Source organism: Acipenser ruthenus, chromosome 18 (assembly GCF_902713425.1).
Source record: "Acipenser ruthenus chromosome 18, fAciRut3.2 maternal haplotype, whole genome shotgun sequence".
NCBI classification, from domain to species: Eukaryota; Metazoa; Chordata; class Actinopteri; order Acipenseriformes; family Acipenseridae; genus Acipenser; species Acipenser ruthenus.
Genome location: NC_081206.1, coordinates 302,982 through 317,588, shown reverse-complemented (window position 1 = coordinate 317,588; position 14,607 = coordinate 302,982). Strand labels below are relative to the sequence as shown.

General features: G+C 49.0%; 1 protein-coding gene across 4 annotated transcripts in view; it reads left to right on the top strand.

Moving 5' to 3' along the window:
- LOC131698548 (chromodomain-helicase-DNA-binding protein 6-like) overlaps positions 1-13,030 on the top strand; it is a 38,719-nt gene extending 25,689 nt beyond the window's left edge. For all 4 annotated transcript variants that reach the window (XM_058990644.1, XM_058990643.1, XM_058990640.1 and 1 more), the window contains 10 exons: positions 230-449; positions 892-1,100; positions 1,597-3,147; positions 3,443-3,597; positions 3,709-3,924; positions 4,803-5,201; positions 5,581-5,763; positions 6,028-6,165; positions 6,786-6,890; positions 7,162-13,030. In XM_058990644.1, coding sequence (XP_058846627.1) covers positions 230-449; positions 892-1,100; positions 1,597-3,147; positions 3,443-3,597; positions 3,709-3,924; positions 4,803-5,201; positions 5,581-5,763; positions 6,028-6,165; positions 6,786-6,890; positions 7,162-7,998 — 4,013 coding nt within the window. In that variant the 3' untranslated portion in view covers positions 7,999-13,030. The remainder of the gene's footprint in view (positions 1-229; positions 450-891; positions 1,101-1,596; positions 3,148-3,442; positions 3,598-3,708; positions 3,925-4,802; positions 5,202-5,580; positions 5,764-6,027; positions 6,166-6,785; positions 6,891-7,161) is intronic.
- Positions 13,031-14,607: the final 1,577 nt, after the last annotated feature.

Here is a 14,607-nt window from a genome sequence, read left to right as displayed (position 1 = left end):
TGCATCTCACTTACAAACATTAATCGCAAAAAAAAAAAAAAACCTCTGGACTGTTATACTTACAAACATTATTATGTACAATGCATCAGGATGCCAAAAATATCAAAGCATGACCTAAAACAAAACCATTTCCTGTATTTGGGTTTATTTCCCGTTTTACACACTGTGCAAGCGTTCAGCCTTGTGAAGCTGTGTGTGTGTGTGTGTGTGTGTTTGTGTTTGGTTAAAGCCCTGGACTGCTCCGATCAAGACAGACCCGTGTGGCCGGTTGCTTCCTCCTTGACCGCGAGACTGCGCCGGCTGATCACTGCGTACCAGCGCTTCAACCGGAAGGAGTTGATTCGGAGCGAGTTCCTGGTGCCGGACGGCCACGGCACCTGGCATCTGTCTGAGGAAATGAGGAGGAGGGTCGTGGAGCCAGACCCCCTGTTCCTGGAGATGCAGAACAGGTGACTGCGCTTGTAGTCTATACACCTTTTAAAACTATTACATGCTGAGAAAAGAGCCAGGATACCTACAAAAAATAACCCATGAGGTACCAAATCAGAGCACAAGTTGGATTTATGTATATTGATTGATACATTATATTTAGCCATTGACAAATATAGTCAAAGAGAACATTTAAATAATTTATTTAGATGCCAGTTAAAAAAAAAAAAAAAAAAAAAGCTCCAAGAAATTACAAAGTAGCCTGTCCTCAAATGAGGACAACAGCACTTAATGGGTTAATAGAAAATAGCCTGTCCTCAAACGAGGACAACAGCACTTCATGTGAGCCTCAATGTTTCACCCCTGAAGCAGCTTGTAGAGAAAGCCCAGATCGAGTGCTTGTGAAAGATGCAATGCAGGAGCTGTTCCTGAGGGTTACCTGCAAACACTCTCGCTCTACAGGTGGACCAGAAGGGAACAGGCAGATTTCTACCGGACAGTCTCTTCCTTTGGAGTGGTGTTCGACCCTGAAAAGAAGTGCTTCGACTGGACGCAGTTCAGGATGTTCGCTCGGTTAGAGAGAAAGACAGACCAGAGCCTGGAGAGGTATTTCCACAGCTTCGTGGCCATGTGTCGCTGCTCCTGCCGACTGCCTCCCAGGAAAGACGAAGGTAGAGGGGAGCTGAGCTTTCTTACTTACAAGCTGCTGTGAAAGAGTTAAACGCTGCCCAGCACTGTGACTCAGAGAAACTGGAGATGATCAGTTATAACTGCACAGGCTGTTATCAATGTCTAAACTACCTGAGCTTTATTAGTATTTATATTCTACTTTGTGATTTCAGTTAAAAGTGTCCTTAGATTCTCGCATCGCCCTGCATGTAGAATTGTTTTGTATCTTGTCTGAAAACATTTCACCTGTACACAAATGACCAGGTTAGAATAGAGAGACCAGCCATAGACTGATTTGATAAATACAAAAAGGGCCAAGTTTTATACACAAAAAAGGGTCAGCCCTGGAAAGATGCAATGCAAAAGTCAAACAATACAAACCTTATTGTATTGCAGCAGGCCCAAGTGGTCCCTGTAATATAACTTGGCCAGATCATCCAGATGTGTCCTGAGACCTGACTGCACTGGGAGACGCTAATGCCCAACTTGTGTCCCCAGGGCCGCTGGACCAGCCCGTGTTCGTGGAGCCGATCACGGAGGAGCGAGCGGCGCGGACGCTGTACCGGATGGAGCTGCTGCGGAAGGTGCGCGAGCAAGTCCTCCGGCACCCAGAGCTGGCCTCGCGGCTCCAGCTGTGCCAGCCCAGCCTCTACCTCCCCGTGTGGTGGGAGTGCGGCAAGCACGACCGGGACCTCCTGATCGGGGCCGCCAAGCACGGGCTGAGCCGCACTGACTACTACATCCTCAACGACCCCCAGCTCTACTTCCTGGAGGCGCACAGGAACTACGTGCAGAAGGAGAACAAGCGCCACCCCGGCCACGCCCCGGCGCGCTGCTGCCTCTATGAAGCCAGTGTCAGCCAGTGCGCCTCCCCGGTCCCTTACCCAGGGACCCACCATGCCATGGAGGCTGCAGGGAGCATCATGGACCCCTGTGCTGGCGAGGTCGGGCCCGGCAGTAAGGATGTGTTCATGGAGGACTCGATGAATCTGGCTTCTCTTCACCATGATGAGACCTTGGGGGCAGGTAACACGCTACATGGGAAAGCTTTGAAAGACTCGTCCAACGCTTTCCCATTTAACACGGACACTGGAGGGCAGAGCATGCTGAATACGTACAGCGTGCAAGCCGACGCGCAGGCGGTCGCAGGGAAGCTGCACGCAGATCCTTTAGGGAACGAGCAGAGCCACTGCGAGGCCGATCTGATGGTGCCGTCGGGCGGCCTGGATGAGATACAGACCCAGTGGGACAGCACGGAGCATTCGAACGCAGCTGATATATTTAACGAATCGGGAGCGATCCTCGGAGCGCAGACCCTGGTGTCGGAGTTCCTGGATTCAGCCCAGCCAGCCGAGGAGAGAGCAGAAAGCTCCCTGCCAGACTGCATGACCATGCCGAGCTTGAACTCCCAAGGCAATAGCATGGAGCTTTTACCAAGCAGCTTCATGCTGTTTAAGGAAATAACTGGTCCGGGTAGCGTTCAAGACGAGCCTGAAATTCCAGGCATTTGCGGTGATCACTGTGCACCTGACTACGTACCCCCTGTCACTGTGACAGACCTCAAAATGAACCACGACTGCGAGGACAGTGTGCAGGAGAACATCGGGGAACCCGAGGAAAAGCTGAGCGATTCTGACATCACCCAGAGCGCGCCAAGCCTGTGCGACGGCAGCGAGAGTGTAAACCTGGAGTTTGAGAAGGACGATCTTTCGCATGATGACCAGAGTAATGTAGAAGAGCCCGAGGAGGGACAGAGGGAGGCTGGACAAGGCTGTGTCTGCGACGTTGGAGATGAAAATACCCTCAGCAGTCAAACCTACGAAGGGGCAGACCAGGCGTCTCCCGCGTTCTCAGTTCTGGAGGCTCCGCCTGCATCGTCAGGAACGGAGTCAGTCGGGGAGTTGAGAGCGGAGGAGTACAGCGAAGACCAGCACTTCACAGACGTTAAGCCCATAAAATCAGAGGCTGGAGCTGGTCTGGTAGCACCCAGACAAGAAGAGAGGGGGATGTTTGTAGGAGCCCTGAATGAGGAAAAACCCCAACCCACAGGTATGCTGGGATATCAGTTAGGGGTTAAGGATTATTTTAATTTAAGGTTTAATCTGGCTTTATTCACACACAATAAAATAGGGGAAACCAGGTTGGTATTTTATCATTCACAGGTAAGCCATCTAAAGCTTTAAATAGCTTTAATATACTGTTAATGCACTTAAGGGATAACAGTTTGTTAGCTTTAATATTATTCATGTAAAATTGCCGGTATAGTAAATGGCTTTGTGAATGTTGCGCAGTATCTGAATCGCAAGAGGAAGTGACCTCATGCCCAGTCTTCCTTCCTGTTCAGCTGTTCCTGTGGAGAGTTGTGAAGAAGATGCCAAGTACTCTGCCCACGCTGCTCGCTTTGAGATCCAGGAGGGGCTTCTGCAGGACACCCGGGAGCCCACCATCGCGCAGCTGCTGCAGGAGAAAGCTCTTTACTCCTTCTCTGAGTGGCCAAAGGTGAAAACCTGGACTGATATGATTCAGTTCCATTATTCCGTATTGACAGGATCTTCTGAGCTCCACTGAATGGTGCGATTTTATTTTTTTTAATGTTTTTTTTTTTCCCAGGATCGGGTAATCATCAACCGAATCGATAACATCTGCCATGCCATCCTGAAGGGGAAATGGCCATCTTCTAGTCAGCAGTTTGACTCTCCGAGCTCTGTGTCTGCCCAGAGCTGTGCGAACAGCATCGCTCACAGAAACAATTTCCTCTCCGCGCGGGTCCCAGCGACCCAGAGCCTGAGCTTCAGCATCGGGGCTGGCGTCCCCCAACTCGCTAAGGTAGGGGCTGCGCTGTGGAGAGCAGTGCTGTAGTGTAGGGGCTGCGCTGTGGAGAGCAGTGCTGTAGTGTAGGGGCTGCGCTGTGGAGAGCAGTGCTGTAGTGTAGGGGCTGCGCTGTGGAGAGCAGTGCTGTAGTGTAGGGGCTGCGCTGTGGAGAGCAGTGCTGTAGTGTAGGGGCTGCACTCTGGAGAGCAGTGCTGTAGTGTAGGGGCTGCGCTCTGGAGAGCAGTGCTGTAGTGTAGGGGCTGCGCTCTGGAGAGCAGTGCTGTAGTGGAGGGGCTGCGCTCTGGAGAGCAGTGCTGTAGTGGAGGGGCTGCGCTGTGGAGAGCAGTGCTGTAGTGGAGGGGCTGCGCTGTGGAGAGCAGTGCTGTAGTGTAGGGGCTGCGCTGTGGAGAGCAGTGCTGTAGTGGAGGGGCTGCGCTCTGGAGAGCAGTGCTGTAGTGTAGGGGCTGCGCTGTGGAGAGCAGTGCTGTAGTGTAGGGGCTGCGCTCTGGAGAGCAGTGCTGTAGTGTAGGGGCTGCGCTGTGGAGAGCAGTGCTGTAGTGGAGGGGCTGTGCTGTGGAGAGCAGTGCTGTAGTGTAGGGGCTGCGCTGTGGAGAGCAGTGCTGTAGTGTAGGGGCTGCGCTCTGGAGAGCAGTGCTGTAGTGGAGGGGCTGTGCTGTGGAGAGCAGTGCTGTAGTGTAGGGGCTGCACCTCCATGGAGAGCAGTGCTGTAGTGGAGGGGCTGCGCTGTGGAGAGCAGTGCTGTAGTGGAGGGGCTGCACCTCCATGGAGAGCAGTGCTGTAGTGGAGGGGCTGCGCTGTGGAGAGCAGTGCTGTAGTGAGGGGCTGCAGCTGGTAGACCTGACTGTAATCACTGCTGTCCCTTTGCTTGCCAGGATGGGTTGATGAGCATGCCGTTCATGCGGGACCCCGGAAGAAGCCGGCGGGGGTTTGAGTTTGAATCGGAGGCGGGCTCTAAGCAGGGCAGGATGGAGAAGATCCCGGTGGTTCTGAACGGCTGGCAGGAGGCCGCCATGGACCTCTCGAAGGCGGGGGATCTGTCTGTGGGCGGCTCCCTCAAGCTGGCCTCCGTTGGCCCCCCGCAGAGCTCACTGGGGCTGGACATGGCCGGGATCCTGCAGGCCGGCCTCATTCACCCCGTCACGGGGCAGATCGTCAACGGTAACCTGCGCAGGGACGACGCCGTCATGAGGAGGAGGAGGGGTCGCAGGAAGAACGTGGAAGGGGTGGACCTGCGATTCACCAGAAACAGAAGCCTTCAGAATCAGGAGCAGGTTGGTGACCGCGTCGGAATGACGTCCAGTACAGCGAGACGAAATAAACACGGAATATTGTTGATAGAGAAGGTGTTGTTAATGTACTGGGTTTGCTGATGCTGCTCATCGTGTTTCCAGCACGAAGGTCAGTTGACTGCTCGAGGACTAGCTTGTGTACATCCTGCAGTATATATTGTTTAAACCCTTTCATAAATACATTCTTGCTTATCCTTGAACCGATTACCAGCAGTACCGTTGTTCTCCTGTTTGACAGCATCGCGTTGCTGTTGGCTTGTAAGGGAGCCGTTACTATTCGGAACATGTTCCTGGCGTGAGTGCATGTGAAGATGTCATGTGACTGCGGGATTCTGACTTGCTCTGCTGCTTTTGTTCTCAGAATGGTCAGGAGGGTCCAGGCCTGCCTTGCTCTGGGTCCGTGCGGTCTGACAGGCGAAACCCAGCCACACAAACTCAACAAGCACAGAGTGTGGTGATGGAAAGGGAGGTCGCCAACAAGAGCCTGCTGGAGTGGCTCAGGCAAAATCCCAACTACACAATGGAGATGCCCGCCTTCTCCCATGTGAGTGCAGTATTCCTGTTGCAGGGATGGAAATAAGACTCCTATTGCATTGCCGTTTCACCCATTCCAGGTTTTACTACAGGCTTGATTAGCCGCAGCGTATAGGTAAACGATCTCAGGTGTGTCCTGTTAAGCACTTTGCAAAACCAGGAATGTGTCAAAGTGCTATGCAATGGGAGTCTGTGTTTGCAGACTTTGAGAAACTGTAGAACCCATCGTTCCAGTGGAGTCGCAGCATCCAATCAGGTGCTTTCTTTTGGACAGAACGTTGGGATCCTGCACGGCTTTGCGGAGCGGCCCAAGCAGAGGAGGCATCGCTGCAAAGACCCCAGCAAGCTGGATGTGAACTCGCTGACCGGGGAGGAGAGGGTCCCTGTGGTGCACAAGGGCACCGGGAGGAGGGTAAGGGCACCGGGAGGGAGGGGAAGGGCAGCGGGAGGAGGGGAAGGGCACCTGGAGGGAGTGGAAGGGCACAGAGAGGAGGATAAGGGCACGAAGGAGAGGGGAAGGGCACAGGGAGGAGGGGAAGGGCACAGGGAGGAGGGGGAGGGCACCGGGAGGGAAGGGAAGGGCACAGGGAGGAGGGGAAGGGCACAGGGAGGAGGGTATCTTCAGAAGTCACAGAAGTCCTGGTATCTTCACTTGCTCTCTGAGAGAGAGAGAGAGAGAGATCATCAGCCTTGCTTAGCAGAACTGGTGTCATCCTGCTTGTGATTGTGTGGTTGATAATGCAAGCCTGTGTGTAACTGTGCCATGTGAGGAGAGATTCATCAGTGTGAAGGAGCTGGCTACAGTGTGTGTAAGTGTAGAGGGGGGATTCATCAGTGTGAAGGAGCTGGCTCCAGTGTGTGTAAGTGTAGAGGGGAGATTCATCAGTGTGAAGGAGCTGGCTCCAGTGTGTGTAAGTGTAGAGGGGAGATTCATCAGTGTGAAGGAGCTGGCTCCAGTGTGTGTAAGTGTAGAGGGGAGGGTTAAGGCTCGAGTGTGTGTTTGTACTGAGTGTGTTTCTTGTTGTGTTCTAGCTGGGAGGCGCGATGGCCCCAGCCATTAAGGAGCTGTCCCGGTGGCTGGATGCAAATGCAGAGTATGCTGTGGCACCAGATTGGGCTGAGATCGTCAAGCACTCAGTACGGTTTTCTTTTGTGTGTCTTTATTTAAAATCACTAAAAGAAACTTGAAAGAAACTGTAATAAAGATGTTGTTAGGTGTTTTTTTTCTTCAGAATTCTATAACTGCAATAGTCTATCGCATACAAAGTCAAATCCTTCTGTTACAAATCAAAGTGATTTTAATCAGCAGTTGCTGATCCTCCTGAAAGCTGTACATCGTTAATGTTTTTCGGAATGTGTTTGCTCTCATTTCTGATTGATTGCAGACTGACGCATCTGTGTCTTGCAGGGGTTTCTCCCGGAAGACAAGTTCAGCCGCATCCTCACAGAGCCAGTCTTCAGAGACCCGGGCCCCAGGAGAAGAGGCAGGCGTCCCCGGAGCGAGGTGGTCAGGGCAGCCGGAAGCATCCCGGACTCCCCTTCCACGATGGGGCCCTTGTTCATGAACGGACTGATCAGCGGCATGGACTTGGTGAGCCTCCAGAACCTGAGGAACATGCAGGGGATCCCCTTGACTGGACTCATGGGCTTCCCGCATGGGTTCGCCACAGCGCTCCCTGCTGGGGAGGAGGGCAAGGGCGGGCTGAACATGTTGCCCATGATGCTGCACGGCATGGCCGCTGTCCAGCCGCACATGTTCAGCGTCAGCGGACTCCTGAACCCGGCAGCCACTGCAGCGACCAGCAGCACCACCGTCACCAGCAGCAGCACATCGCCCTCTTCCTGCGGGGCAGAGAAGGACCCTGCGGACGCACCCAAAGGAGAGGAGTTGGAGGAGAGGCAGAGTGACACCAGCACCAGCAGCCACCCCGAGCCCACAGTAACTGCGAGCGGACCGTTGGCTTTCAATCCTTTCCTGATCCCGGGCGTGTCCCACGGGCTGCTGTACCCGCACATGTTCCTCCCGCACAGTGTCAGCATGGCGCTGCCCAGCGTGCAGCAGGCCAGCCCCTCGGAGGAGAGCCCCAAGAGCAAGAAGAGGAAAGTGAAGGAGGACGAGACCACCTCTCAGACTGAAACCCCTCCAGAGACCCAGAACCCAACCAGCACAGAACAGGAGCCGCCCCCGCCGCCCGCAGGGGACTGTGCAGAGCAAACGGCTGAGGAGGGGGAGGAGTTGCTGTAGGCCAGCCTTCGTACTGTACAACCGAGTTACCAGTGTGTGATGTGTAGGTCAGAAATCTAAATGTAAAGTCTTTTATTATACACTTCTTATTAATGTTTATAGATTTCCTCCACAGCACTTTGTGATAATTCTAGCCCCCCTGTCTCGAGCTGATTTGAAACAAACACTAGAGTGTCTCTAAGGGTTTGAAGCATGCAGAGTCCTGCCCCTGCCCTCAAGCCCAGCTTGTGTTCAGTGATCAGACTGGTGGTCTTTTGTGAAGCTGCTGCTCATGCACACAGCACCCTGGAGGTTGGATTTCAGCCCAGTGCTTCACAGCATTCTCAAAGCAGGTGGATCAGTATGCTGTGCTGCAGCAGGGTCCCTCGGTATACTGTGCTGCAGCAGGGTCCCTCAGTATACTGTGCTTCAACAGGGTCCCACGGTATACTGTGCTGCAGCAGGGTCCCTCAGTATACTGTGCTTCAACAGGGTCCCACGGTATACTGTGCTGCAGCAGGGTCCCTCGGTATACTGTGCTTCAGCAGGGTCCCACGGTATACTGTGCTGCAGCAGGGTCGCTCAGTATGCTGTGCTGCAGCAGGGTCCCTCGGTATACTGTGCTTCAGCAGGGTCCCTCGGTATACTGTGCTGCAGCAGGGTCCCTCGGTATACTGTGCTGCAGCAGGGTCCCTCGGTATACTGTGCTGCAGCAGGGTCCCTCGGTATACTGTGCTGCAGCAGGGTCCCTCGGTATGCTGTGCTGCAGCAGGGTCCCTCGGTATGCTGTGCTGCAGCAGGGTCCCTCGGTATACTGTGCTGCAGCAGGGTCCCTCGGTATGCTGTGCTGCAGCAGGGTCGCTCAGTATGCTGTGCTGCAGCAGGGTCCCACAGTATACTGTGCTGCAGCAGGGTCCCTCAGTATACTGTGCTGCAGCAGGGTCCCTCAGTATACTGTGCTGCAGCAGGGTCCCTCAGTATACTGTGCTGCAGCAGGGTCCACGCTTGGGGTCCTGATCCAGCGATGCGTCTTTATATTTTATTCTCAGTGCTGGTGGTTTAGTTTGTTTTGTATTTTGCGAGGTTTTCTTGTTGGTGTTAACAGGGTTTTCAAATTCTTCCCAGATCTGTGTGCAAAAACTAAACCAACCCCAAATCTTCCCCCAGACCAGGGTCCAGCAGTAAAGAGAAATATCGCTGCTTAAAAAAAACAAAAGGAAATTCTAGAGGCCTTCAGAAGTTGTCGCTGGGGATAGCTTCAAAGAGCCAAGGTTAAATCTTTTTTTTTTTTTTTCTGCTATCTGGCGAGCTGAAAAAAAGATATTGAGAAATGCACCCGGGCCACTCCAGGAGCAGTGAACGAGAGCTCTTAATGTTACGAATCTGTAAAATACCATGTGGGGCGGGGGGGACGGGGACAGAAGAAGCCACAGTCATCACTAATATATATATATAATAGAAATCTCTTTCGCTATGTCACTTTTAAACAGTCCTTTTAAAATGCAATTGTAATGTATTGCAGAATGCTTTTAAAAGTCCCTGCAGACACACCAGGACGCCTGTGCTTGTCCTGGAGCAGTCGAGTCAGTCCTGGATATACATGCTAGTGTGCTGTGTCGATACAAGAGCACATGGGTGGATCCCAGTACAGAAGGAATGTTTTTCAAAGATGTTCATAGCGTGCTTTTGTGCGAATTCGGGAAGAGCTCAGTAGGGTACAAGACACAGAGCTTGTAAAGGGTGCGGCCTTTCTGTATCATTTACCCTTTTTTCCATGTATTAGTACTGTAGGTTAGATCAAGCTATATATATATATATATATATATATGATTTGAAAATATTATATATTATTATTATTTTTTTAATAATACAAGAAAGCCTGTAGTTTTGTGTTCCATGCTTCACGTTTCTGTCACTAAATCCCATTAAAAAAGCAACTCAGTACAGAAGTGAATATCCGAGATGTCTTCACCAATGGATTCCTCTTGTGGTTTAGATATGTGCTTTTCTGTTTGTTGTCACACTTTGTACAACTCTTTTGAAGTTTGAAAGCAGCCCCGTGGCTCTCAGAATCCTGCCTGCTCTCCGAGTTCCGCTGGTACACCAGAGTGTAGCCATTAACCTGAGAAATAGCACACAGAACGAGTGCTGCAGGGGGACAGGTTGATGTGTTACACCCTGGTGTTCCTGCTGAGCTTGGAGGGGAGACGTGATCACCGGAAGAGACCGGAGTTCAGAGAGCCGAGCTGGCGAGACTGGAGTTCAGAGAGCCGGCGAGACTGGAGTTCAGAGAGCCGAGCTGACGAGACTGGAGTTCAGAGAGCCAGCGAAACCGGAGTTCAGAGAGCCGAGCTGACGAGACTGGAGTTCAGATGATGTCATTTCTGTTTCAAGTTGCTGTTTAGGTCAATCTTGTCCCTCTCTTGTTATAATTTTTTGGTGGTGTTGTTTTTGTAGATAAGCCTCTTCGGCGAGTCACTTTTCTTTCCATTTCTTTACAGAAAGTTTTTGCAGAAAACCAAGACTTAGCAAGTCTACTGCTGTGTGCTATCCATTCCACGGGATTTCATTACGACATCTTCATAAACCAACACAAATCTGCTATTTTGTTGCCTTGAATCGGTCGGATCCATCTTGTGCTTTTTCTTACGCCAAACTTTACCAAATATAATTAAACCGCCTTTTGCCCTTTTTTTTTTTAATTTTAATTTTTCTGATATATTCAATGTACAAAATGCCATATGTAGTGTTACACACATGGATGTTTCTGCGCAGGTCCATTATTGAAAGCATAAGACAGGGCTTCTTAGCGTCGATCCCAATTCAAACTGAAATGGTTTGTGTTGTGCAAGATGACTTTTTAAAAAGTGTTCTACGTAGCTGGTTGAGAAGACGTGTTGACCCTTGCTTGGTATCGTGTGATTGGTGTACATTGCACGTCTCCTTAAGGTATACAGGGAACTGAGCTGTTTAAAAGATTTCTTCTTCAAATACATCTGAAAGTGACTCGAGTATCACAGGGAGGAAACGGACAGCTTGGATGAGCAGATGCAGCCCGTCAGTACGTTTTAAACCCTGGGTTTGAAGGGTTACTAAAAAAAAACGCGATCATAGTGGTTTCTGTAATTATTTGTAATTTTACTCTTAGGAGAGCAATATGAAATTGGACCATCGTGAGGATCAAGCAGACACGTCTTTTCAGGCCCGTGAGGTCCCTTCATCTGGCCAAAGAGATCAGATTAGTATTTCATTACTGAAAGAGGTGAAACCTGGTTTCTTTGTAGTTTAGAGATTGCTCTGTTGTGACCGAAATACGCATTACAAAAATCCATGTGTAGAGCTAGCGAAAAATATCTTTTAAATAGCACTTGAGATTTACGTAAGAGTTACACCGTAGAAGAACTTTGATGGACGTTCACAATCCGAGATTAGGATTCCTCAAAGCTGAGGGAATGTCCTTCTTATCGAGCTCCTTCAACAGAGTTACAGGGGCTCTGATAATACCAACGTGCAGTAAGAGTGGAGCCAGGTCCCTGAACTCAGCAGGTACTTCCTATGTGTACTTCTGCAATGGGAGCACACGAGCTCTATTGACTTATTTAATAATGAGCAGTCCTGCTTTCAGATGATTAAACTGTTCTGCCTCTTAACCACACATTGACATTCTGGAAGGTTTGATCGCTTGACCTTTTTATTTTGTCGTTTTTATAGCTAACTGTTGGTATCAGAACCCAGCAGACAGATTCAGTGTTTAGTGTTCAACTCCAGTTCTCATTATAAAGACTTGAAATCATGTTGGTTATTTTTTTTTTTTATTTCAAATTCAATTGAAGGTCAATGACAGTGAATTACTATTTATTCAGTGTACATGTTTGTCACTGTTTTACTGTATATGTATTTCTTCTGTTACGTTTCAGAAATGTATCCACAGGTCCAATGTTTTTAGAGTCGTATGTATTTCAGATGTATTTATTTTACACTTCTTTGTTATCAGTGTCTTTTTTTTATATACCTCTAAGTTATATTTGACTTACGAAGGGAAACCTGTCAAGTTTACAAAGAAATCTGCCTGTTGTGGTTAATCTAGAGAGCTATAATCAAGACAGCCTGACTATTCAACAGATCTGGACAGCTTTCCCTTTAAACTAATCAGTTTTACCTCTAGTGGAAGTAGAAATAGCAAAAGAAAAACATTTAACTTATTCAAAATGGTCACTTGGCAAATACCAGAGTTTTCTTGTCTGAGTACTGAACTTTCTCGGGCTGGTATTATTATTATTATTATTATTATTTTTATTATTATTATTATTTTTATTGTTATTCCTCATCTTTGTATTATTCTTGTATGTCAGTGTAAGTCCATGATCAAAGGAACGCATGGAGAAACAGGATCCTAGCTTTAATGGTTTGATGGGACCCCATTCTTATCTGGTCTTGGATATGCAGATAAAGGACAAACATAAATAAATAATGTAAATGTAGACGATGATCAATCAAATGTTTCTCCAGTGTCCTGCTTCTTGGATGAGGAGGCAGTGTGGTCCAGTGGTTAAAGAAAAGGGCTTGTAATCAGGAGGTTCCCCGGTTCAAATCCCAGCTCAGCCACTGACTCATTGTGTGACCCTGTGCAAGTCACTTAACCTCCTTGTGCTCCGTCTTTCTGGTGAGACGTTGTTGTAAGTGACTCTGCAGCTGATGCGTAGTTCAGATATCCTAGTTCTTGTAAGTTACCTTGGATAAAGGTATCTGCTAAATAAACATAATGATAATAATGATAATAATAATAATAATAATAATAATAATAATAATAATAATAATAATAATTAGAGGTGAAAGGAGTCTCTATTCTGGGTCTCATGTTATGGATTGCTAGCGACTCAAAGCCCAGTGTGTTCTCTGTATCGGTCTGAAGTCAGGCTTTGTGTGTTTTTTTTTTACATGCTGCTGTATGTTATTTTGTTCAAGTAGCTGTATCTTCAAGTGGACCAATCAGAAAACCCCACAGTCTGATGCGTGATCTTTTATTGTGCAATAAAAGATGACTTTCAACTTTCATGCTGTATGATGTGAATAGTTAAACATGTTTTCTTTGTTTCTTTCCAGTTCTTATCAAAATCACACACACAAAAAAGAAAGTGTATTTACATTAATACACATCTGTGTTTTTTTTTTTTTTTTTAGGGATATGGTGAATTAAACAAACAGAAGCAATATACCCTAGATCTAGATTTATTACTATTTTTTTTTTTTTTAAATTAAAAATAAATGTAACACATTTGTGTCGGTGTTTATTGAATTGAGAGAGTAACTGAACCAGTCTGATACAGTGACAGTTTTGCAGATGCAAACGTGCTTTTGCAATGTTTGACCAGCAGATGTCAGCAAACCCTTGAAGAATGGTCTGCTGGACTCCAGTCCGCAGCTCTCTCAAAGTTCTAACGCATCTTGTGTGTAGATGTTATCCTGTGCATAGAATTGTAAAGTTAAAAAAGCAGCACTTTTTAATTTTGTAACAGTAGAACAATCTTCACTGTGGTTTATGAGAAGTTAATACGTCAGGTGCGGGGTCTGTCTCGTTACAACAGAAATCATTCAGCACGGATTGATCCGCTTCTCTTCATGGTTCAAACTGCACTCCAGAAGCTGTCATGTCTTACATCAATAAGAGGCTCTCTTCTGCACACCATAGAAAAGAAATGGGAGGTCAAGATAGCAGCTCTATAGCCTGCATACGGCAGAGCTGAGAGAGGTTCTGCTCTATAGCACACTCCAGGGCTGAGCGAGGTTCTGCTCTATAGCACACTGCAGGGCTGAGAGAGGTTCTGTTCTACAGCACACTGCAGAGCTGAGAGAGGTTCTGCTCTATAGCACACTGCAGAGCTGAGAGAGGTTCTGCTCTATAGCACACTGCAGGGCTGAGAGAGGTTCTGCTCTATAGCACACTGCAGGGCTGAGAGAGGTTCTGCTCTATAGCACACTGCAGGGCTGAGAGAGGTTCTGCTCTATAGCACACTGCAGGGCTGAGCGAGGTTCTGCTCTATAGCACACTGCAGGGCTGAGAGAGGTTCTGCTGTATAGCACACTGCAGGGCTGAGAGAGGTTCTGCTCTACAGCACACTGCAGGGCTGAGAGAGGTTCTGCTCTATAGCACACTGCAGGGCTGAGAGAGGTTCTGCTCTATAGCACACTGCAGCGCTGAGAGAGGTTCTGCTCTATAGCACACTGCAGGGCTGAGAGAGGTTCTGCTCTATAGCACACTGCAGGGCTGAGAGAGGATCTGCTCTACAGCACACTGCAGAGCTGAGAGGTTCTGCTCTATAGCACACTGCAGGGCTGAGAGAGGTTCTGCTCTACAGCACACTGCAGGGCTGAGAGAGGTTCTGCTCTACAGCACACTGCAGGGCTGAGAGAGGTTCTGCTCTATAGCACACTCCAGGGCTGAGAGAGGTTCTGCTCTATAGCACACTGCAGGGCTGAGAGAGGTTCTGCTCTATAGCACACTCCAGGGCTGAGAGAGGTTCTGCTCTACAGCACACTGCAGGGCTGAGAGAGGTTCTGTTCTGCACAGGGATCCCCCTCAGCAGCCTGTAATGCAATATAGTATTTCACATGCCTTCCTCACCTGCAATA